Genomic DNA, 25233 nt, shown 5'->3' with positions numbered 1-25233 from the left:
TAGATTTCAAGGCTGTATGCATTTTACTCCATTTCCTAAGGATGGCTCTGTGTACAGTATACACTATTGGTCAGCACTGACTTGGCTGTAGTGGCCCCATTCCATACCCCTAAGATTGAGAGTGGACTGATTTGGTCTGAAACAGAAAAAATTGAAATGTCCTTGCCTTTCCTGGGCCCATAGCCACTCTTCACTGTCCTGGACAAACTCTTATGGCTCCCTGGCGGGACTGGCTATGGGGACAAGGGAATATAAACCTAACTTCTTCCCCTTCAGAGCACGGTCTGTGGCAGGATTATTTCCCTGCTACTCTGGACATTTGCCCCTTCTTTCTGTTTTCTTGACAAGCCAAGTCCTTCCATGCACACACCCAGCACCACAGTTTGAGAGGAAGGCCAATATGAACTGTAGAAACCAACCATGGGAGTAACTTCTCTTTTAATTTTTCATAAAGAAATGAAACTTTATTGTTTTTCAAGTACTTGTGTAGTACCTCAAACTAATGTCTCACAGAAGGTCGCCAGTAAGGATCTTGTAGATGTTCCTTTAAAAAATATATCAGGACTGATAATAATTAGCCTATGCACTTGCTGATTCTAGAGGGAGACTCTAAAGGGCTCCAAAAGCATTTTTGGAGACTGATATGCCGCTCCTAGCAATATTGTTTATGCTCTTAATTTACCGAACAGATGACTTTATTGATTGTGCAAAGGTAAACTTTTGTTCAAAATCAATGATCTCAAATTAATCAGGCCCAAATAAATATGGTGTCTCATTTAGACTTCCAACTGAAGGTCACACATGACTGACAAATTTCAAGGTATTATGGTAAAGCAAAACTCCACCGTGATGAGACAGCAGCCCTTGGGAGGCCCTTGGGCCCGGCCTAATGCTTGTCTTGACCTTCACACTCCCACCTCAAGGCTTCCAGTTTCCTTGCTGTTTCTCACTTACTTGGTTCATTCATCTAGGCACATCTAGGCTCTGCTTTCTAGGCCAGGCTTAGGGAATGGGCAGCTGTCTGAAGAGCAAAAATGTTAGGTGAGAAGGAAATAAGGAAAGAAAACTATCCTATGGGAACCTGAAGCCAGCTTCCTGTCTCAAAGAAAGTGGGCACTTGCCCAGGTACAGCGGCCATGCCATCCAAGAGGGCAAAGATGCGTAGGTTTCTTAAGAATTTCTCTAGTGTCTGAAGTTTCTGACAGTGTCATGAGCTACTCCGATTCTGCATGTTTTTGAAAGGCAGGGATGTCCTGGGAACTTTTCTACACTGATTCCTGACAATAGCCAAGAGATCCTTTTCCAGGACTAACTAGGCAATACTGGAAATGACGTTGGTTCAGCAGGAAGCAGAAAGGAAAGAGAGAGCAAGGGTAGAAGCAGCAGCTAATGGGGCTCTCAGAACAGCATAAGGCCCCAGAGAACTTACTGTTCTAAAGAGAGGGGTGTTCCCAAGAGTGTGTGGTTGAGATAGCTGGACCTTCTGTGACACCTGAGCCTTGCAGACAGGAAGGACCACTACCCAAGGATCAGTGGCGCACTGGGTGGCACACTGCCCCTGGACTTGCCCTTACTGCTAATCTGATGAGGTTGGAACTTGGCCTGCTGGTGTGCTAGTCTCTAAAGGCAGGACACAGAGCCAGAGCCTTCCCCACCTACCTGGAGGCTGAAGATGACAAACTTGTAGTCACTCTTTCTTTCTTTGCTTTCCCCTTCAGCCACCCTGACCTCTCTTCACAAGCCCAGCTCTCCGCTGGTTCCTGACTGGCCTTGGCTGGGACACAGATCTAATCTGTCCAACTGGCTTCCTTTCCTGGTCCCAGGCTCTTGCACTCACAGAAAGAGAATTTTGTTTTTCAAGGTGTGAGGGGGAGGAGCAGGAAAGACTCAGGTAGGAAGGGAAGCCAGAATGGGAAGAGGAATGAAGCCGGGGCACACACACTTGGTGATCTGAGAGGCTTTCCTCCAGAGTTAGATAGGATTGACCTTTGTGTGTTGATCTATCTGAATAATACAGGTGAGGTGAAGGGCTGGGACACAGGGAGGGCTGGGGCGACCTCTAGTTTACAGACTGAGAGACTGGGATAGGAAGGATCTGAAGAGGCAACCCCAACATGTACTGTCTTAGGGTTCACAGCGGGACCTATGGAGCAGCTGGAGCAGTCTCCTCAAGTTTATTTACCCAAGCCTGCCATCTTAGTTCATGTAGTTACCTCCTACTGTGTCCCCAGCCCTTCCCTTCACCACAACCCCCAGCAGCCCCTCCGGAGCGCTCTGCTCTTCTCCCTCGGTCTTCCTCTGTCACCGAGCTCAGTAGTATGTCTCCTTCTCCACCCAGCCTGTTAGAGAGATGGGATAAAGGTTGCAGCAGGAGCATAAAAGGAGGCAAAAGGTCAACCCCACCCAGGGCCTCAACAGCTTAGGGCTGACCAGAGCTTGAATAGCTGAGGGTAAGGAGGAAAAGAAGCCAGGGGAATAGAACAGAGGAAAAGGACAGCCCCTAGCCTGCTGGAGTGGGCTCATGTTGTTAACTGGAAAAGAGGGGACAAGTCTATCTTCAGGGGGGACTTGCATTTCATTCAGTAGATGCTGAAAATGCCTTCTGGTCTCCCCAGGTAGCCAGCAGCTAAGGAGGGAGTGGTCCCACTGGTACTACAAAGACTGACAGCCTTAATATTTGTTTTAGAAATCAGATTTCAGATTTGATGCGAAAACGACAAAGCTTTAGATATTGGGCCCATTAGAAAACCACACACACATAAAATATTGGGCCACTGTATACCAAACACTGTTCATGGACCGTGTGTGGTTTGTAGGCCATCCATTTGAACCTAGCAAATGATCAAAGACATGTCTAGGGAAAATAAACCAGATCTTGGTTGATGCCTGGGAACCAGGAGCCCTGTGTTCAGGTTTCCTTACCTTATGATCCTAAATAAATAAATCACTTTTGTACATCTTTTTATCAGCAAGTGTGTAGATGACTAGATGGCCTTGACGGGCCTTTCTAACCTGAGAGTTAAAACCTGGGATTCTAAAGCAGTAGTTCTTAACTTGTGGGTCATGACCTCTTTGGGGGTCAAATGGCCAGTTCAAAGGTCAAAAGAAAACTCCATCTCTTGAAGTCAAGACAAGTACTAGGCCAGGCCCAAAGGCCTCTCAAGGGCTACTGTCTCACAGGGGTTGACTATCAGATATCCTGCATATTAAATATCTATATGATGATTCATAACAGTAACAAAATAACAGTTATGGTTGGGGGTCACCACAACATGAGGAACTGTATTAAAGGGTCACAGCATCAGGAAAGTTGAGAACCACTGATCTAGAGGAAAGTTGAGGCCTTAAAGAACCTTAAGCTAAGTGGGATATAGGATCTTACAGAAAGAGGTTGGGGTGGGAATACTCAGGGCCTGGGACCTTAGGTCAGACAGACCTTTCTGCAGAGTGGACATGCTTACCCCCGGGGTACCGCCGCAGGATGAGCTTTCGGACTTCATCATAGATGAAGATGAGGAGACTGTAGGGAAAGGCACAGAACCACCACGTGACCCTGGAAGCAACAGAAGGAGGTGTCAGGAGCTCCAGAGGGTGGCACATGTCGCAAAGGTAGAGTTAATCTTGGGTCCTAGAAGAGGCCCAAGATTTCTCTGCTGCAATCATTCCCTCAATGCTAGAGAGACACTCACTTGAGTGGGTACATTCGGAGAGCCACCCCCATACCCGGGCAGTAAGACAGGAAGGCAGCCAAAGCCGTCTCTTCTAGCAGCCCAAAAATCAGGATCTTGTTCCTAGAAAGGCAAAGGAAAGAAGGCAGGTCGCTTTGTGGGCGGATATCAGAGGGAGAGCTCCAGGGACACCCTGGGGGCAGAAGGGAAAGGATCGGGAAGAAATGTGGGCAAGGGTTCTTCATCCAGGTCCTTTACAAACCTCTTCTCATGCTTTATGTAACCAAAGGAAACAAACGCTTTCTTCTGCTTGTTCTGTTTATTAGCTCATTAAATAGTTATTTCTTATGTAACTCTGTGCCAGAGATGTAGTAGTCAACAGGGGCTTGCCCACAGGCAACATATAATATTGTTATTGCACACTAGGCCATCTTCCCAGCAAGATGTCTTTAAAAGCACCTCTGGACAGAGCTCATGGATGCCTTCTGTTTCTTAGCATCTCCTTCGACCTGGGTGGTTGCTTATCACAGACACTGAATGAAGAGGATGTTTGCTTCTGTGTTACCACACAGGAAATGGTTGACATATATTCTCTGCATTAGAATTTAAAAGCAGAACAGAGCAAAGTGATGAGGGAAGTTTCTAGAGTCATATCTGTCAAGCCTATGGCTAGCTTCACCACTGCCAGACTTTGGGTGGTTGATGAGTGCTTAATTTTGTATGCTTGTCCTTTACATATAATAAGGAGAAAAGAAGACAAGTTTCCTTTGGTTACAAAAAGCATGAGGCGATGTCTGAAGAGGACATAGGAATGTCTCATTGCTCCTCTTCCACACAGCCCACGTTTTAATTGATTTTTGTCTCCCTATTTATACTTGCTAGTGATGAATACATTAAAATTTATTATAAACATTCATGGGTTCCAAGCAAAACTGGATTAACATGCCATCACTGTCTTCTTGAGGCTTGCCTAAGGATGACCCACTAGAAAAACTGGCAGTTTCTCGCAAATAAGAGCTTGGTTTCATATCTCTGTTTGAAATGTTGCTGAGAGTGTCTCTAAGGACTATTAACAGTCTAGAGACAGAAGGTAAGACTTGGGCACTCTGAGACTCCCTCTGGCGAGGTGGTTTGTGGGTATCAGTGTTTCTTCCTGTGCTTAGCCAGAGTCATGTTGTTTTGTTCTTAATTTGCCTTTCCATGGACTGACTTAATCAGTTTGGCTCTGTCTCTACCTTCCTGGGTCACCCACATACTTCCTTCTAAGTGTCTCGTATAGGACTGTACCTAATTTCTTAGATTTCCTGGGACAAAACTCTTGGAGAATAGTAGCCTTTGTTTATGGTAGGAAAAAAAAAAGAGCCTGGTCCCCTTTAGTACTTTAGTTATCCCTATCTGTGAGGTAAGCTACTACAATGTGGGGTGGAGAGATCAACCCAGAGCGCCCGGAGCAGCTGAGTGGCCTAACCATTTAACCATGGGGAACTTCTTGCCAACACAATGTACAATGGTACCCACCTGGAGGAGCCGTTGTGAGACTAGAATGAGACACTTGATTCACTGCATGGCATATGGTGCCACACTGTAGAAGGCCTGAGTAGGCCCCTGGGCAGATGCAGCACATATGACCTATGCTATAAACTCGGCTACCTGCCAAGGTTGGTGTGGAGCACAGGAAACCTGACCCTGGATTTAGAACTGGGGAGAGGATGTGGCTAGGTGCCGTTTAGCTAGGGAATGGAAGAGGAAGGAGGGTGAGAAGAAAACAAGGAAGATGAACATGAAGATAGGAAACGATAACAATGTAACTTTCAGAGCAATGTTACAACTCAGTAGAAAGAGTCTTGCCATGCCGTCCTCATTTTTGGTCTGTTTTAAGCATGGCTATGGATAGGTGTGTTATTACAACCAGATACTTCCTCAGCAAACCTGAGTCCTGGGAGCTAAGGTGCGCTAGTGTTAGACTCCTGGCCTATGTGGGTTGGTGATCATGTGTAGAGAACTCTGCCTGATAGGGACCGGTAGTAGTAGTGGTAGGTGCTCACTTCATCCCCTGCTGGAACACTGAGTTGCGACGGGTCTTGCAGATGATGAGGTCAGCCCACTGCACAACCACAATGCTGGCAAAGAAGGCCGTGTGGCATGTGAACTCCACCACCTTCCGCTGCTCGTAGGTCTGGACATGAGAGAGGAAGAGATGGTCCAGCAAACAGCATGCTTTAAGCAGTTGTTAAACCTGGCACTTACTCCATCTTCAGCCCCTTGGCTGCTCCTTGCCAATTCCTGCCAGGGCCTCAGCCCTGCCCCTTCTTGTCTGTGGCACGCTTATACAGCCCCACTCACCCACTCTTGTCCATAGCTGTCCTCCAGGTCATTGGTAGTCCGATCATCCCAGTCAAGGCGGATCCCTAGCAGCCGTGATGGAAGGAAACCGTTCTCTGCCAGTATCACAAAGTAGGTGAAGAAGCCACCCAGAGCCTGGATCATGCCTGAAGGTAGTTGTAAACAAAGGGTGGGACCTGAGTAGAGAAGGGGACTGGAAAGAGCCATCCCTTGGGGACAGAGATGGAAGTCTCTGGCTCTCGGACAGCTGGACTCTTTCCTGAAACGTCATTCATCTCTCTCGGGAACTAGAAGCAGCCTTTGGGGGATACCCTCCCAAGCCCTGGCTGGGCGCACCAATCTGTCCGTAAGCCATGCTGATTAGCCTCTCGTTCACTAGCTTGTCTGTCTGGGAGTTCCGTGGTTGCCTCTTCATGATGTCGCTCTCAGCCGCTTCGTATGCTAACGAGATCGCAGGAACCTGTACACACAGGACAAAGGGAGGAGAAGGTATCTGAAGAGGTCTGTGACACTGTTCAATGAAGCACTAACAGAATTCAGCACATTGGCATATAAGACTCTGTTATCACTAGGGATATAGCTTGGGGGGGGGCTGCTTGCCTAGCACGAGTGAGTCTTGGGTTCAATTCCCAGTACTACAATGTGGTGGAGAGAAACTTCCTATTTTCCTCCAGGCCTGTGCTGATCTGCCGTCTACTAGTCAGGATCTAGTCAGGTGCCTGGGTGCAGCTCGTTCGTCTGCTGCTCACCCCACCCCTATTCTGTGGGACTGCCTGGTCTGCCTTGACTCCGCCCTCTGGCCTCACCATGTCTGTGCCCAGGTCGATGCAGAGGATGGTCACAGTGCCCAGGGGAAGGGGGATGTTGGCAATGATGAACAGCAGGAAGGGGGTGATCTCAGGAATGTTGCTGGTCAGAGTGTACGCGATGGACTTCTTCAAGTTGTCAAAGATCAGGCGGCCTGTGAAGAGGTTCTGAGGGTGTCAGGGAGAACAGAGGGACCCTCCCCGCCCTGGTCCCTGAGCTGTGACAGGCTGCTCATTTTTCTAAGAGGAAGGTTTAAAGCTGAAGCAGCATGATCTTAGAGTGAAAGTCAGAGGAAGCAGAAGGTCTGGCTTCAGACATCCTGCATGCCACGCAGCTCACACAGCCTCCTCACCCTCCTCCACGCCTGTCACAATGGAGGCAAAGTTGTCGTCAAGAAGGATCATGTCAGCCGCCTGCTTAGAGACATCAGAGCCGGAGATGCCCATGGCAATGCCGATGTCAGCTTTCTTCAGCGCGGGGGAGTCATTCACTCCGTCACCAGTCACTGCTACTATGGCTCCCTGGAAGGCGAGGGAGACACCAAAGGTGTTTGAGAACAGAGTCCTTGCCTGTCTGGCTCTTGATTTTGCCCTGTCTCTGCCTCTTGCTCACCTGCCTCTGACACCCCTCCACAATGATGAGCTTCTGCTGAGGGGAGGTCCGGGCAAACACAATCTCCGTGTGGTCCCTGAGGATCTCATCCAGCTGCTCTGACGTCATGTCCTTCAGGTCTGAGCCATGCACTACACATGCCTTGGCTTCTCTGGAGGGTAAGGGCAGAGACAGCTGACCATCTATGCTCATGCTGGTCCTGCTGTCCCTCCCTGGCCACTGAGTGCCTTAGTTCCTCTGGGAGGTGGAATTCCACTATTGCTTCTATGCTCCCTTCTGTGAAGCCAAGTCCTGCTATTTCTCTCAGAGGAGACAATATTACATCCTACCTGTGCAAGCATAAGTGCTGTTTGCTAGGCAGATCCTATCCCTATAGCAACCCTGCAGTGTGGACAGCATCTTAATTTCATAACTGAGAAAATGAAAGTTCTGGGCTGCAAGACGTTTCCAAGGTGACACAGCTCATCAGTGGCACAGCCCAAACACAAGCTTGTCTGAGGAACTAGCCATTGGGCTATCAAAGGAAAAACCTTAGTCTAAGGGTCCTAGAGATGCTGTCCAGATATTCCCAAGTCACAGTCAGGGGCTCTCTGGGAGAGGATGTGCTGGCCAGCAGTGAGATCTTTGTAATGGCCTCACCTGGGATTGACTTGACTCACAGGAATGTTGAGCCTGGCTGCAATGTCCTCCACGGTCTCGTTACCCTCTGATATAATGCCCACACCTTTGGCAATGGCCTTGGCTGTGATAGGGTGATCCCCAGTCACCATGATCACCTGATAGGAGACAGAAGGCAGAAAGAGAAAGCAGTGTTGCTTCACCCCCCGCCCCTGTTCCTTTCTCCAAATCATGTAAAGTTAAACTACTAGGTGTGTGTGTGTGTGTGTGTGTGTGTGTGTGTGACAGTAAGGACAAAGGACAGAACAAACTGGGTTCAAGGTTCAGAGAGAGCGTGTTTAAACAGCCAAAAAACATCTATGACAGATTGGCAGGTTAATGAGGGTCCCTCGGCGGAAGAGAGTTTGTGTTTCTTCTCCAACTCAATCTGTCTGTCTGTCTGTCTGCCTGACTGCTCTTGCCTATGTCTGTCAAGTGCTGGGATTATGTACAGACATTATCATGCCTGAGTTGTCTGGGAGATTGCTTTAGGAGTTTGGATACGTGAAAATGAGACAGAGCTGGACAGGTACTTCTTTTAACAGCTTCCCTCCTCCTCTTCCTTCTATTATTTTACGTGTATGGGTGTTTTGTCTGTATGTATGTCTGTCTACTACATCTGTGCCTGGTGCCCTTGGAGGCCAGAAGAGGGCCAACTGAGAGTTGCCTTTGGGTCCTCTGAAAAAGCTGTCGGTGAGTGCTCTTAACGCTTTTAACGGCTGAGCCACCTCACCAGCTGTTAGCAGCTCCCCTGAATACAGTTAAGAAGACCAAAGCTTTGTGAGCACTCGTGATTTCTTCAGGGTCACAGGAATCCAGAACAAAGGTTTGGTTTCCCAAGTACCTCCAGTGGCCACTGCAGCAGCGCAGTGGGAAGATCAGGGCCACATGCTCATCTACTTCCAACTGTCCTGCATGGTATGGGGGAGGCAAGGCTTAGGCAAGGCAAGGGTAATTAATGGTTTTTTGTTTTTTTTTTTTTTTTTACTGTTGCACAATACAAGGAATGGGATGAGAAGGGTGTACTCCTGGAAAGAGGCTATCAGCATAAAATGAGCCAACTGGGAGAGGGCAGATTAGCATATGTGGGCTTGGAGAAGAAGTCCCACAGATCTGAAACAAGACACACCTCTTCAGGCTGCATTGCCTTCTCTCCCACCGCTATTTTATTAACCTGAACCTTCCCCCAAAGTACCTTCCTACTGAGAAACAAGCGTCTCTTCAAACCTCATTGTTCTTGACTCTCTAAGGTATTGAGATCCTTCAGTCTGTTGGTTTCTGCACCTCCTTCATCTCTGCCTCAGTTGTATCTCTACACCGTTGAGTGCTCGTTCAAGCTTCCTCAGGGTGGCAGAATGGAGCAAGTCCTGGCTTTGGACAGGAACATTTACCAGCTGTTGGAACTTGGACAAGTCCATTTTTTTGTTTTAGCACAATGGAGGGGGTGGTTCACATCATCCCAGGCTGGCTTTATGTAGACAATAAATGTTAGCTGTGTCCTACCACCCTGTCTCCCTCCTTTCTCTTTCTCCACTTCCTCAGAAATGTTGGTGAACCCAGGGTCTCATTCTGTACCTTTCCCTTGGCTCCTGTTTGCTTTCTGAACAATGAAATAAAGTAGTCTAATAAACCTTTAGTTTATACTCATATGCTAATGAGATTTAAATCTCTAGTCCTGACCTTCTTTCTTGAACTCTAAACTACATTCCAACTGTCTCTAGATGTTCATACCCCCCTATAAATGCTTCAAACTTAAGATAGAAGCTGAAATCCCATCAGTCCTCCCAGCACTCCCCCCCAAGCTCTGCTCCTTCTCTTAGACAGCGTCTACTCTGTCCATTCTGTCCTGTTCTCTCCCATATCTTTGTACCTCATGCCCAGCTTGCTCACCAAGTTCTCAAAATGCTTCTCAAATGCAACTACGTGTCTCCATTCCCTGTGTCACTATCGTGCTTAGATCCTCACCCTGGCCTGGGCTATTGTGCTATTGTGTTATCTTAATCTGTCACCCTGCTTCCCTGATTTCAGCTCTTGCCCAAATCGAGTCTATCCTCCATTAGGTAGCCTTAAAGCTATCTCTGTGACATCTGCAGTCTTCTGTGGCACACAAGTCTGGCATTTAAAGGAAATCCTTCCAACTGGCCCTGACCCAATGTCTCAGTCCTAATTCCCAGTCGTCCCCCTATCTCTCCCCTGCTGACTTGCACACCTCCTGATAGTGTGGGCACATCTGGGTACATACTGTTCTTGCTGTGGCTCCCCTTCCGTTAGAGCCTACTGAATCATCATCAGCCTTCAAGGCCCAGGTCAAATATCATCCCCTCTGCTAAACCCTGTCTAGTTCTCCAAGGCAGAATTAACAGTTCCCAGTTGGTTTTCCACAGAGCCCTTGCCCAGCCGCTGTGCCATTTCTCATCATGCCAAGAGGCACCTGACTGGGCAGAAGGAACATGGCTCCCAGACAGGCCAATTGGGCTTCCTATTCCCAAATCAACTCTTACAGCACTTCTATTTTGGAGAAGCTATCTACTCTGAGTTTCTCCGTGTTTGTTTTTCAGTGGGGAGTGTGTGAGTAATAATGCCTATTTTCCATACTGGGTTCTTATTTTGGTCAAAACTCACACACATTCACAGCACCAAGTCTTCTGGTATGATGGTTAAGAAACAGACTGCCTGGTTTCAAATTCTATCTTACTTGCTATATGGTCTTGGGCTTGGTACTCTGTGCCTCAGTTTCTCTCTCTGTAACAGGGAGATGCTGGTGCTTACTCAGAAGGAAGCCATGCATAGTGCTTGTAGTGTCTGATGCATATAATAAGTTAAAATAACTTATTATTAGGGCATCTGACCAATAAATACAAAACCCTTGTGACTGTTCTGTGATGTGTTTAGAAGCATCTGCCCACTGCTCCTAATCCAGAGAGAGTGAGATGTAGCTCAGTTTCTACTCATCTTTGTATCCTTGGTGGGATACAAAGACTTGGCTCTCAGGGGACAGGCTGAGTTTCATTGTTAAAAAAAAAAATTGTGGAACTGATGACACCAGAATTGGTGACTAGAAAAAAGAGGATGTCAGGGACTGAGTACCTGATGTATGTTGGTAAGCAATAAATATTTTCTAGATGAAGAACAAACCAAACAAATAAAAGAGAGTAGTCAGTGAGAAATGACCGACTGCACTTGGACAAGAATTCAGTGTGTGTGGAGGGGGGGAGTTGTGGGTGAGAGAGGAGAATATGGAGAGATAAGAGGAACTCACTGGGTAGACAAGAGCTTACTAGTCCTGCTCCAAATGGTTAGACTGAGCAGCAGTGGGGCAGTCAGATAACCAAGTATCCATGTTAGGAATGCCGACTGGTGTTTCGAATGAAACAGGAAGTGGGGGCACATGCAGAGGGGGCAGTGAACTGGGCTGGATGATAGGCACGAGCTAAAGACAGAGGTGAGTGCTCTTGTCAGGCATGTGCCATTCCCTGCAGAAGGATAACTCCTCTGGGTCAGTGGGAAGGAGGCCACCAGGAGCCTGTGTCTCCTCAGGACAGCAGCTGCTGCGGTCCCTTGACCTCTGGCACCAGGCATACAAGGATACAAGTGTGGGGGGTGTAGGAAGGAGGACAGTACCTTGATGCCCGCACTCCGGCACTTGCCCACAGCATCTGGAACAGCTGCTCTGGGGGGATCAATCATAGACATAAGCCCCACAAAGCAGAGCTTCTCTGTGGGAAAGTTTAGCTCATCCGTGTCAAATTTGAAACCCCGAGGAAACTTTCCAGAAGGCAGGTTCAGCTGACAGAAGCCTGAGGAGGAGCAGAGGGAGGAGTGAGAGCAGCAGTGCAGCTGCCGGGTTGCCTCCAGGTAGCTAGAGACACTGCCAAAGCCTGGGAGCCACCTTCTCAGCCCCTGCTCCTCTTTCTGCCTCCTCACCCAGGACTCGCTCCCCGAGTCCCCCCAGCTCCATGTAGGCGTTTTGAAAGGCATCTTGCATCTCCTTGTCAAGAGGGATCTCCTTGCCCTGTACCAGGATGGTGGAGCATCGGTCCAGGATGCGCTCTGGGGCGCCCTTCATCACTAGCACATGGCTCTGGGGGCTGTCTTCCCTCTCGTGGATGGAAAGCTGGAGAAGAGAAAGGGGGCTACAGAGGGAGCCGTATAATCTTGGTGGCTCTGTTGCTTAGCACAGGGTCTGATAGCAACTGCTTAGAGGGAAGCCTTCCTTAATAACATAACAACTCTTATCCATCAAAGATTGTCAACAAAGGACAAACTATGTGTGGAGGGTCCTTGTTTATAATACGAGTCTTAAAATCCGTGGAGTTCTATGGAGTCACGTCCATAGAACGGTGACTTTATTCAACAAATAGTCATTAAGATCAGTTGGGATAGGCATTGTGCTAGTAGGGGTCGGATGGTTTTCATTAGCATCCCCTAGTCCCCAGTGACCAAGGGATTTTCCCTCCATGGTATACGCAGAACAGAGCTGAGGCTCTTCTTGGCATGAACAGGTGCCTAAAGGCTGACGGATGCAGTGAGGGAATTACGGAGATTTAGTTATTCAGATGGCAGTGTTGGGGGATTGTTGCCAGCGGATGGGGGTCTATCAGAAGAGAGTGATGAGCTGTGTGTAGTAAGGTTTCCAGTAGAAAGAGAGGCATCATTTGTTCCTCAAATGTACCCCATCCCTTCTTTCTGTTGAATCTCCTTTGACTCACTTTCCTCTACTGAGTCTCTGTTCACCCACTCTCCCCATTTTGGTCCCCTTTTCTCTCTCTCTGTCCCAGCAGTCCAGCCAGACCTGATATTTGTTGGTGGAGTTGAAGGGAATTTCTGCCACCTTAGGGTTCCTGTCCCTCATCTTTCTCACTGAGCCACAGGACAACTCAATGCACTTGAGCAGAGCTGACTCAGAGGCGTCTCCAGCTGTGTCCCGCTGCCAGGAGAAATGAGAATTCAGTGTCACAATGCGGGAGGGGAGGGAGTGGAGGATGACGGAGACATAGCATCAGTTGATGTCACCAAGGCAGCTACAGGATGTGAGAGGGAAAGCTGGGTATCTGCAAGGGGACTTTGGAAACATCCCCCTAATACATCTGTGTCTGCACCCACTGGCTGGTCCCCTACCTTAGACACTGAGATGTTCTCCTGCCCAGCCTTGAAGACAGCACGATTGCAGAGACCAGCAATCCGAGACAGTGCTGTCCACGTGGGGGACCGTTTGTCAAAAGTGGCCCCTGGGAAGAAAGGAGGGGGAAGCTTGGCTCTCCATTAGAGCATTTCACACCCTGGTCTCCCTCTTCTGCAGGGCCCTCAGCAGGATCCACTTCCCTTCACCCTTTCCGGAGCACCCACTCACCAGACTGATCTTCAGTGGTGTCAGCCTCATGGATCTGGTTGTCAAACCACATGTGAGCCACTGTCATGCGGTTCTGGGTGAGGGTGCCCGTCTTGTCTGAGCAGATGGTAGATGTGGAGCCCAGAGTCTCCACTGCCTCCAGGTTCTTCACCAGGCAGTTCTTGCGAGCCATGCGCTTGGCTGTCAGCGTCAGGCACACCTGTCAGACAGAGAGGAGAATGAAAAGGGCCAAGTCTAGAGTGACTGATGTCAATGATCCTTCACCATTCTGAAGCTCTAATCCTTTTCCATTAATCCCACTCACAAAAGACTGGGTGGGACCTAGCAGGAAATGGCAACAGTTCAACTTTAGGCTTGTTAAATAGGTTCTGAGGGGTATCTGTGACAATGCCCGGGAGAAAATTGAAGATGTCTGACTCCAGAGCAGGTACAAAGATGTGACAACCACAAAAGGGACAATAGAAACTGTGGAAAAAAATAGGTTCCTCTCAGAGTGGCAAGGAAGAAGGCAGAGGCTGGAGCTTGACAGCGGCTGAGCTACTGTGAGGCCAGGAGAACCAGGATGGTGACACATCACAGTGACTGATGAAGGACAGAGGGCAGGAGGGTGGACAGAAGTATTTATTTCAGCAGCAGAGTTAAGGATGAGAGCTAGAAATGTCAGTGGATTTGCAGGTTAGTCACTGGTAACCTTTGAAAAGTCTTTATAGGACAAGAGTCCAGACTGTATCGGGAGACTAGCACACAGATGGTGAGAAACATAACCTCAACAAGCCCTAAAAGAGAAATCAAATGCTCAGATACAGCTCAACACCAAAATTTTCAACCACAAACTCAGAGGCATGCCCTGAGCAATTTCTGTGTATGGCGTCTACTATGTGACTTCAGGGACCTGAAGGCAAGAACATTGCCCAAAAGCAATAAGCAACTGTCTGTATCAAACAGGGAGAAGGACGGTGGCAATGGTGGAAATTCAGCATCATTCACTCACAGTAACGGTGGCCAAAAGCCCTTCGGGAACATTGGCTACGATGATGCCGATGAGAAAGATGACTGCTTCCAGCCAGCTGTAGCCCAGGATAAGGGACAGAACGAAGAAGGAGACCCCCAGGAACACAGCCACCCCTGTGATCAGCTGGATGAAATGTTCAATCTCCATAGCTATGGGTGTCTGTCCCACCTCTAGGCCAGAGGCAAGAGTGGCTATGCGACCCATCACTGTCCGGTCACCTGTGGCAATCACAATGCCCCTGGCAGTGCCTGCCATGAAAGAAAGAACAGAGAGTGAGTGTCCTGGGCTGGCAATGACTGACGTCTCATTGTTTTCTAAGGATATGAAACATCACAAAGGAAATAAGCCGAAGACTTGGACCTTGGTGGCCACCTTTAGTAAACAGGGCTTCCCTCCCTGCATAGACCACCGATCTTAGATTCAATAAAATGGCAAAGTATTTTCTTTTATATTTGGGTCTGAGAAGACATCTTGCAAGTACTACTGAAGTTCAAATTGAAGAGATTCAATAAATGAAGTAAACATGGCTCACCACCACACTTCAGCAAATCAACCTTGCACTAGATATCTCAAAAGCACATTAGAAACAGAAGTAAAACACTTAATGGTTTTTGTTTCTTGGTTGGTTTAGTCTTAAGATTTTCTTGGGCCAGCAAGATGGCTCAGTGTGTAAGGGCTCCTACTTGCCAAACTTGATAACCTGAGTTGGATCCCTAGAACCCACATGGTGGACAGAGAGAACCAAGTTCTGCAGGTCCTCCACATGTGCACTGTGGCATGAGTGTGCTCACTTACACACACACACACACACACACACACACATTAGGAGAGATTTTTTAAAAATTAAAACAAAATCTTCTCACTGTAGAATAAAATAATTTTTATTTTACATATTATATCTGTATATTTATTCTATATATTTATAAACTATAAAATAATCTTGTGATTATCTAAAATATGTGACATTACAGGGGTCTTTGGGAAGGAATCGTGAAATCCTGGGAAGAGCATGCATGTTCAAGTCAGTCAAATCTGGTTCACATGCCATTTGGACCCCTACCTAGGAGTCAGTAGTCAAATGGGCTGTGACAATCGCCTGTCACAGAGCAGGCTTGCAACAAATAGGACTTGCAGTCTTTTCCTCTCTTCAGAGCTAGTCGCTGCATAAGCAGTAAGGATACCTTATCTGACCTTTCAAATGCATTCAGTTATGGGAAAGCTATGACAAATCAGATTCCCAGTACATTAAACATTTAGGAAATTTAATGTGTAGTGATTTTTTATTGTAATTCCAATTCTCTGAAGGAAGGAAACAAGCCCAAAGAACCAATGTATTGAGGAGAAGGAGACCCAGGGAAGAAAAGACATGGAGCTGGGATGCAAGAGGGTGTTCGTTATCACCTTTGAGAGGTCTGTGGTCCAGGCACCTCTCTCTCCTACCATCTCTTGCCCCTGGATTCCTTCCCAGAGTCAGTCCTGACTCAGCTCACTGGCTGGTCTAGAACCACCGACTAGAAGACCTCACTTGACTCCCGTATTCCTAACAGTTGGGGGAGGGGGCATCTTGCCTCACCATCTGAGTGTTTTGTGGAAGGCTTTCAGTCTGGGGATCAACAGAACTGAGAGCTTCCTGTAGAGAGGTGACTTCCAGCAGACTCAGTCTGCCCTTGGCCAACGCCCTGCTCTCCAGAGATGAGGACTACTGCAACGTTCAGGGCCCTGTCCCCTCAAATGCCCTTTATATGTCCAGCTTTAGCCGAATAAATATAGTTTCAAGAGTCAGCCCCTTCCCTGCACTGTGCTGGGATAAGGAGCTTTCTTAGGAGGCTAGCTTCTCACCTTCCACGCAGTTGGTAGAGAAGAAACAGATATTGCGGGTCTCCAAGGGGTTCTCATGGGTGAACTCAGGGGAACGGGTCTGGGGCTCTGACTCCCCTGTTAGGGATGAGTTATCCACCTGAGGAGAAAGGGGTGTGATCATTAAATTGGTAGCAGCAGCTCTGTGTGCACACAGCTGTCTCCTGAGGCAGATTCAAACACCGTCAGTCTTCATGACAAGAGGGACAAAATTACGCTTGCCCTCATCACATACTTATGGCGTTACTCAGCTATCGCCCTAGGTTTGGTTTGGATGACTGAGGCTACCTGACGTTTTTATGTCTTTGGGTTATTTACTTAACCCGCAAGGCCTTTGTTGTTTGCCTGTAAAGTGGAAATGTGAGCAGGGTCATTGCATTGCACAACTCCAGAGACTCCAGCAAGGCCAAGGCTGTCTATGAAATGCTACCTCCCAGGGTTATCAGGCTGCGACAGATAGGGGCCTTCCTAATTACGTCATCTCTTTCCAGACACCCTCTCTGTGTAGCCAGGCTGGGTGGACCTTGGACTCTCCATCTTCCTGCTTCTACCCTTCCCCCCCACCTGTGGAGGGTTAAGATTTATATAGGTGTGACCCACCACACCCAGCTTCTTCAAATTTCTTTTCTTAAACTTTTATTTATTAGGCCAGGGATCTCTGTAGCCCAGGCTGGCCTGGAATCTTTCAGAGTGAAATTAGATAGTGTATGTAAAGGCTTCTATCACGGAAATGGTATGCAATACACAATGACTATGAAGTGGCTAGGTCAAAGAAATCCCAGGGCATAGAGCATTCCTAACACATAGATACACAGAGGAAGCATGTAGCCATCATATGGTGGAAGGAGGTATAGCTAGGAGGTACAGGGGAGACCTTGATGTTCACAATTGGGTGTGGGTTTTTTTAACTTTTAAACTTTCAAGCGGGGCCTCTCTTAACTGTACAGACTCAACCACTCACTCCCAGTGACCTCCTCACCTTGCAACCGTGGGAAGAGATGATGCGGAGGTCAGCAGGGACGCGGTCTCCACCCTTCACTTCCACCAGGTCTCCCACCACTACCTCCTCTGCATTGATCTGCATCTTCTCTCCCTCTCGGATGACCAGAGCTTGCTGTGGAAAGGCCAAGAGCCCATCATGAATTGTTCATTTCTACCTTTGCTCTCTGAGAAAAAAACCCACACCATTAGAGGCAAAACTGTGTTCTGGCGTGGAGAGCCGACAAGGGTATTTTCTTCCAACTCAGACCACAAGACAAAAAGAGGTGGGCCATCTCAGAGTTCTCATGCCCCAACATGGGTGGAGCCGGTCCCTTTCTGTCTACCTGAGGCACCATGTTCTTGAAGGAGTCCATGATCTTGGAGCTCTTAGCTTCCTGGTAGTAGGAGAAGCAGCCAGTGACGATGACCACAGCTGCTAGCACGATACCTAGATATAACTGGTAAGAAGAAAGAGTTTGAGGGACTTGCCATTTGTCACCTTGAGGAGTGGGTGACACTTGTGATGAGCACCCAGTCACTCTGTGTGGGATCCTCATCCTCCGTCTGAGTTCAAGTTCGAGAACTGTAGTGAGAAGGCTTTCTCAACAACCTCCCCCAGTCTCCTAATCCACACTCCTAGCATGAAAAGGCAAAGAAGGGAGTTCCCATGGCTCCTGCTTTTCTAGGAGTGATGACCCAGGGATACAGACCAGCTTATTAGTGGAAGGAGTACAGACGGACTGTCTCACTCATTGCTGACACACATGTGTTGGAGGGCGCTTCACAGGTATGTACAGAAGCCTCACTTTTCTTCAGCCTGAAGAACTAACTAGGTCTGTGATCTTGTTTCCTGAGCCCTCCCATCACCGTTTTTGGGGTTGTGAGTTGGAGGGCAGGGCCGTGAGCTGGTCCAGGGGTCAGGAGCACGCTTACATTATCGTTGGATGGTTCCTCCTCCATGGCGGCCAGGATGCCGTAGGCTAAGAAGCAGAGGAGTGCCCCAATCCACAGCAGGATAGAGAAGCCCCCAAAAAGCTGACGACAGAACTTGACCCACTCAGGAGTTGTGGGGGGTGGAGTGAGGGCATTGGGTCCATCTCTAGCCAGAATATCTTGAGCTCGCTGGTTGGTGAGGCCCTGGGGAGTGAGGAAAGGTATGGGGGTGGGCATAGGGAACAAATCTGAACCTCACCACATCTCTTGGCATCTTGGAGAATCATGTTCAGCTGGAAGGAGAAAAATCTCCTTTGGTTGGAAGGGGTGGGAGCATCACAAGGGACCACACAGAGAAACTGGTATCTATAATGAGCCTTGGGCCTTGAAGGCTAAAATGGACTCTCACTGTGGCTCCACCTTGGTTATTCTTGGGCTGAAAGATGTTTTTGTTGGGACAGCATGCATAAGCACACCGGAAAGATTCCTTGTCTGACCACCCTTCTTTCTTCCTGCAGCTCCTTCCTTTCTCCAGGGCTCCAGGGAAAGCTCACAGTTTTGACCTGACTGTCATGCAGTTTTGGCAATCACCCATCACTTTCCAAAGAAAGCCTAGCCAGGCTTGCTACTCTTTGATCTTGCCAGCCTAGATCAAAGGCCTCTTTCTGAATCCAGGTAGTTCCCCATGCTTGATTCTAGAGTGGTGCTTACTATATCGCACTGGAATTCTGTTTGTACTGTTTTTATTTTTGAAATTTTTGCTACTGACTTGGAGCAGAAACCACGTGTTACTGATCTTCATGTCCTGAGTTCACCTACTTTATGTGTGAACCTTGAGCTCTGACTGCATGCCCTGCACTGGGAAGGATCTAGAGACAGACAAGATCAACAAAGTAGCCACCCACAGTCTAAAGAGGAAACCACACTAGTAAATTTACAATGATGCCAGAGAGGGGAGAAAGTGTCATAGAAAATAAAGCGAGGTTAAAGAGTGGGAACATAGCAGTTTAAGCAGAGAGACAGAAAGGAGTAATTCAGGGATATTGAGCATAGAATTTTTTTTTGTTTGTTTGAGACTGGGTATTGTTCTAGCTTGGAAGTTACTTTATAGCCCAAGCTGGCCTTGGACTTGTAGCTAGCTTCAACAATGTTTTTATTTGTTTGAGTCAAGATTTCAATAGTTTGTCTACCATGGTCTTGAGCCCCTGGGCTCAAATATTCTTTCTGTTTTAGCCTCCTAAGTACCGGAGACTACAGTAGACCACCATAGCACTTGGAAGATTTTCTTTTTAAAGTAAGGATTGAATTTAGGGCATCACAGGAGCTACATGGCACTCTACCACTGAACAACATCCATAGGCCTCTTCGATTTGATCTTGAGACAGGGACTCTAAGTTGTCTGCCCCAGCCTTGAACTTACAATCTTCCCTGCCTTAGTCTCCTAAGTAGCTGGAGTAATAGAGGTGTGCCAGAGCACCTAGCTTTGAGGAACAATTTAAAATAATTTTTAATGATGAGTTCGGCAATTTGATGTGGCCTGTATTTATTTATATAACCCAGCTCATCTGGGGCCATCCTGGGGAAGGGGAAATGAGACGTTTTGGGAAAGAAAGCTGAGCACACTTGGGGGCACAGGGCTAAGTGGGGAGCACAGGCCTGGGTACAGATCCGGCAAGTCATTCTCCCTTTCTGATTCTCCTTGCTTTAATAAACAGGCTGGCAATGCCTGACACAGCTCTGGTGAGGATTAAAGAAGTGTCTGCACTGCATCTTATTACAGAGCTACTGATGCTGCAGGAGCCAGCAAGTGCTATAACAACAGGGATGAGTCACCTTGCTGGTCCATGCCTGTCATCTCTGAGAGCAGACGCTTGAGGAGGACCACAGAGCCTTGCCAGGGTCTGGGCCTTGGGTTCTAAGGAGTTCTAGATTCCAGATACACAGGAAAAGAGGGGGAAGGAGGGGTCCAAAAGTTGACTTCTGGCCTTGCCACCAACTAATCCCATAATGGTAGGTAAGTCTCTGGGCTGCTCCCCTCACTTGCAAAGGGCATTGTGTTCTAGTTTTGGGGCTCTCCTTCCTGCCTCCCTCACACCGGCACTCACCTTAGACAGGTCCACTTGGTATTTTCGGCCCAGTTCATCCAAGGACAGCTTGTGGTCATCCTGGAGAAGGGGACATGGAGACGCTTTGGGAAAGGAGGCACACTTCGGGGGACAGGGTTAAGTGGGGACACGGGCCTGGGTACAACGCTCCTTTGGGTGCTCATGGGTGCTGGTGTGTGACTACCCAAGCAGAGCTGCTGCTCCGTAGCCCTGCTGAAAGCGCTGTGGTCCTTACCATGGCAACCTCCTTCTTCAGCTCATCCAGCTCCTTCTCTTTCTGTTTCTTCTTGCCACCCCCATTCTCCGCAGTGGTGGCGGCAGGCGAGTACTCGCGCCCTGCCTGAAAAAGGAAGGGAGGGCACAGATCATCACGGAGACTGGATGGAGCCATCGAGGATGTCCTGCCGTTAGAAGCAGGGCACATTTTGAAAAAGATTATTCTATGTTATCTGAGGGGACTCTGGGAGCGGGCAGGAATTGTGTCAATGGGCAGGCTATCCTGTAGGAATGTCTGCCTAATTTAGAGAGAAGCACTGGATAGAGTAAAAGTCCCAGGAGGCAAGAGCAGGCTCGGTGGTGTGAATGGAACGGGTACAGATGATGGGCTGAGAGAATCTAGGAGCGATGGGTTCAATTATGTCTATAAAATGGGAGCCCAGCCTGCAGGGCAGGCTTGCCTGGGACTGGACATAGGAAACTCCAAAGCATAACTGAGTTCCCTTTGTCAAGAAGTATATATGATAGTAAATATAGATCTGAAGTCATGTAAGTCAGGGTCAGTCCTGGGCCATCTGTCCAGGTCAGCGCGATGTTTTTAATACTGATCTTTTAAGGACCCCGTTTGCCCTTCTCTTCAGGGCCACTGCAGGTTTTCAGGGTTGCATAGGAGCTTCTTTGGGGAGATGGTGAGGATTCTTCATTCAAATGGAGGCGGCCTTGGAGCAAGGGGCTAAGTGGGGAGTAGGAAAGGCCTGGGGTTCTTGATAGTGTGCAAAATATTGTCATATCCCTCCATGTCTCTCTACCACCCTCAGGATATAACAAGTAGCTAAGTTTATACCTGGTCTCTATGCCTCTTCCATGAACTCTAAAGGCTACACTGAGCTTTTAGAAGTTAGTTTTTTTTGTTGTTGTTTTTGTTTTTGTTGTTGTTTCGAGACAGGGTTTCTCTATATATCTCTGGCTGTCCTGGAATTCACTCTGTAGACCAGGCTGGGCTCGAACTCAGAAATCTGCCTGCCTCTGCCTCCCAAGTGCTGGGATTAAAGCCATGCGCCACCACTGCCCAGATAGGAGTTTTTGATGCTGTGATTATGATCTGTATTTTCCATAAAGAATGAAAGAATACCTGATATAAAGGAGAATCAGTGGAAGGGGAGGCTGCTTGTTTATTTTGTTTTTCAAGACTATGTAATTGGGGGTGTTTTTGCTTTTAGCCAGGGTTTTTTATTTTTTTTTTAGCAGCTTTTTGGCTGACCGCAAAGGTGAGTGGAAAGTAGAGGAAGTTCTCACGAATCTTCTACCCATGGACAGCCTCCCTCCACATCAGCACCCCACATCGTTAGAGCAGTACATTGTTTCATCCCAATGGCCAGGGTTGACACTCTTGTAGTGAGCGTATGTTCTATGGATTCAGGCAAATGCAGATCGGTATGGATCTGCCATTTCACCAGCATGTGGCTGTGGTCCTCTGAGTCCTCAGTACTCAGAATAACGTATTTTCACCTATCGGAGTCAGCAATCTGCGGGGTATGGCAGCTGTTGAGATCATAAGGAACAGTAAGCTTAGCACCAGTGAAATCAGGAGCAGTGCTGGGCTTGGGCATACACCACAAGGTGGACACTTGTTTCAGGATGCAGTGACCTAGACAGAGATGTGCTCTCGGAGACCGTGTTGCTCAGACATGCTCCATTTAGAAAAGGAAACCGACCTGTTATGCTTTCATCTCTATCTGAAATACCCATGAATGCAATCTGGTCTTGAGCTTCTGAAGGCCAAGCATCTTGGGGAAACTAAAATGCTCATCCAAAGGAGTTGAGTATTTCTACCTCTCCTCTCCCCGGGTGATGCAGGCGGCTTCATTAAGTTGGGTGTATTGAAATGTTCCGTCCTCTAGCACTCTTGGTGAGGCTGAGCAGAGAATAGAAAGCCACAAAGGGACTGAATTCGAGAAAGCATCTGGACAGACTTCAGTGTGGTCCTTGGGGGCTTGAGGGGTGGGAGGCTCAGGCTAGAGGCTGAGCTGCAGAGTCCAGGAAGACCTCTGCACATCTGACATCAAATAACAGACATGAAAATTAGAACCAAATGCTCACTTATAGAGCTGGGACTGGTGATGTGCACATCTGTATTCCCATAATTCAGGAGGTGGAGGCAGGAAAATTGGAAGTTTGAGTCCAGCCTGGACTACATAGTGAGATCCTGTCTCAAACAAGCAAATACATGTCTCTGAGAAATGTGCTGGCTTTTACATGCTGATCTATTGAATTGTGGCTGAGCTAAATAACTCCATGTGGCGCTCTCTTTTCCCAGCTCCCACCCTGTTCTCCCCTAAGTGCAAAGCTTGGGATTCTCTGCCTTCCCCCTCCTCCTGTCCTGGCAAGGATCTCAGGCTCCATGGCCAGGAGCCTGCAGAGATTTGGGGCCAGTAGCTGCCCAGGAAAGAAAGAAAGAGGAAGTGGGGACCCCTCTCTCCCCCTCCGGTCTCCCCTCCCCTAGCACAAGTCCCTCTCTTTGGTTCTTCAATGTTGTAGGAGAACAGAGAGTTCTTTTTCAGAAAGCCAGAGACTGGGACAAAGTGGGGGTAGTTGGAAAGCAGCCAGTGCTCCCCCCACCCCCACCTCAGCCTCTGGAGGAGGCTTGGCTCCCTCCCACCAGTGTGATTCCTTCCCCCAGCTCCCACGCTGCCCTTCACAGCCACATAGCCGTGGGCTGGAATGGAGGTGAAGCAGACCATGGAGTTGAGTGAGGGGAGTGAGATTGTTTTCTGCAGGGCTCCCAGACTTAACCCAGCTTTTCACCAAACAGACCAGACCAACAAAGTCACACATAGCCACTAGGTTAGGGGTGGTGCCACAGGTTATGGATCCAGCAAAGGTGCTAGGGGAAAAGTTCTGAATGGGGAAGTCAAGGTCAAATTATTTTCCGAGTAGAAAGAACTCTGTGAGCTGAGTCTACCTTACTCTAAGGTAGAGTAGGGTGGAGGGGTGTCTGCTCTTTCTACTTAGATGGAGGTAGGGCTTGCCTGACCTGGTTGGTCCTGGCCTTTCAGAGGTTCTGCCCCTCAGCTGGATCTACCCTTTCTATGGGGGCAGGAAAGATACTGCTGAGGGTCCCAGGATAGTGTGCCTTCTTTTGACTACAACTCTTCCTCAGGGAAATCCATTGCTCATCGATAGTTCCTAAGGGTGGGCTCACAGCCCTTGTCTTATCTCCCACCCCATGGCCCTGTAGGCTCAAAGGCTCTTCATTTGAAAATTCACCTGCTGAAACACAGTGCAGGCTCACCCCTGAATGCCTGCAGCACTATCCTGGGAACATGCTATTGTAAGGCTGTGGACACATGTACACTCGTGCGCGCACGCACACACACACACACACACACACACACACACAGATGTATGTTTGCACATAGGCACAATTCTCTTCTGTCCAGTTCCCACCCTAGCTCTGGACCCCTGGTGTCCAGGATCAGAGTTTTTCCAGCTGTTCAACTTAGTGCAATAACATGTCCTTGTCTGACTCCTCCTTGGACCCAGAAGCTGGCCCACAGCACCCTGTGGCACAGTCTTCCTCACATTTTGCAATGGCTGTCAAGCCCTTTCCCTCCATGCCCTCTTTCACCAGTATTCCACAAAAGGAAACCTGCCAAGCACAGTATGGAAAGGGATTGGGTCCCTTTTCTTCATATGGGAATTTCATTTCCAAGAATTGGAAGCCTTGTCCTTGCTCGCCCAGACATGGCTGTTAATCTTTTCATTGGTAAATCCATTGCTTCAGAATGCCATGGGCAGGGCCAGTTCTCAGCAGCCGTTGGAAATGTCCCCAAAGCCTATGGCCTGGAGCCCACAGCAGTGTTGCTGGGGACATCCAGAGGGGTGCTGGGGTGAGAGCTGGGGATACATCTTTGCTCTCTCTCTGTCCCAGCTGACTCTGGCATGCAGAGCTCTGAGAACTGGTGTAACAAACTGCTAGGTGACTCTGGGACTGGGGTGCTCCATAGCTTCTTTGCAGCCCCAGGCTGGCCCTTGTGCTCTTGGGCTAAGGACCTCAGAGGAATAGATATTTTGAGTGGGTAACAAGGACGCAGAAAACTAACAGTGCCAAAGATCTCTTCAGCTGGGAAGCTAGGGACTGTGGAGAGAAAGGAGGGATCTGGGGAGAGTGGGGAGATTTAGAAAGGCACTTGGGTGGTTTCTGGGCTAGTTGTGGGAGAGGCAGAGAGCAGGGTGACCGCAGAACCTGGCAGTCCTTAGGCTCATAAGCACTGTGGAATGAATCCACATGCATGTGCAGTTGGGAGACCAGTTCCAAGTTCAAACCATCCCACGCAGTCAGTCAGTCTCTCACCCTCTCTCCACATCCCATTTCTACTCCACCCTCCAGAGAGTGGCCCCTGATCTTGGAGGTATACTCACCCCACGACCCATCTTGGGGCAGAGTGGCTGAGGGGACCTAGGCTGGAAAGGTCACCAGGAGGATCCCAAGACCACACCGCCTGTCTGGGGCAGCTGGAGACCCTGGCAGACAGACAGAGACAGTCTGAGCAACAGGGTAGCTTTAAATAGGTCCCTCTCCCCCTCACTCCCGCCTTCCCCTTCTGGGGAAAGAAACGTTTGTTGAAACTGGATCCCTGAGGACTCCTCCCTCCCCTCCCGCCCCTTTAGCAACTGGCCCAGCTGATGGTC

General features: G+C 48.5%; 1 protein-coding gene across 3 annotated transcripts; it reads right to left on the bottom strand.

Moving 5' to 3' along the window:
- On the bottom strand, positions 1-24990 carry LOC114637506 (sodium/potassium-transporting ATPase subunit alpha-2). 3 transcript variants are annotated; one of them, XM_028785703.1, is made up of 23 exons: positions 24964-24990; positions 20561-20665; positions 20326-20385; positions 18221-18424; positions 17632-17745; positions 17286-17420; positions 16289-16406; positions 14429-14697; positions 13438-13636; positions 13206-13315; positions 12880-13014; positions 12012-12201; positions 11709-11884; positions 8070-8206; positions 7431-7581; positions 7171-7339; positions 6818-6972; positions 6348-6471; positions 6012-6157; positions 5714-5844; positions 3690-3791; positions 3462-3553; positions 1-2339 (listed from the first exon to the last, which is right to left on the bottom strand). In XM_028785703.1, the coding sequence occupies exons 1-23, from the start codon at positions 24973-24975 to the stop codon at positions 2311-2313; spliced, it is 3063 nt and encodes a 1020-aa protein (XP_028641536.1). In that variant the 5' UTR covers positions 24976-24990; the 3' UTR covers positions 1-2310. The 3 variants fall into 3 exon arrangements, with proteins under 3 accessions (XP_028641536.1, XP_028641534.1, XP_028641535.1); XM_028785701.1 differs by lacking the exons at positions 11709-11884; positions 12012-12201; positions 12880-13014; ... (8 more) ...; positions 20561-20665; positions 24964-24990 and adding an exon at positions 8932-8973; XM_028785702.1 differs by lacking the exons at positions 7431-7581; positions 11709-11884; positions 12012-12201; ... (9 more) ...; positions 20561-20665; positions 24964-24990 and having other exon boundaries at positions 8070-8123.
- Between the last annotated feature and the right edge of the window lie 243 nt (positions 24991-25233).

The sequence above is a fragment of the Grammomys surdaster genome, unplaced genomic scaffold, assembly GCF_004785775.1.
Source record: "Grammomys surdaster isolate TR1022 unplaced genomic scaffold, NIH_TR_1.0 125341, whole genome shotgun sequence".
Lineage (NCBI taxonomy): Eukaryota > Metazoa > Chordata > Mammalia > Rodentia > Muridae > Grammomys > Grammomys surdaster.
This window is presented reverse-complemented; position numbering and strand designations above follow the sequence as displayed.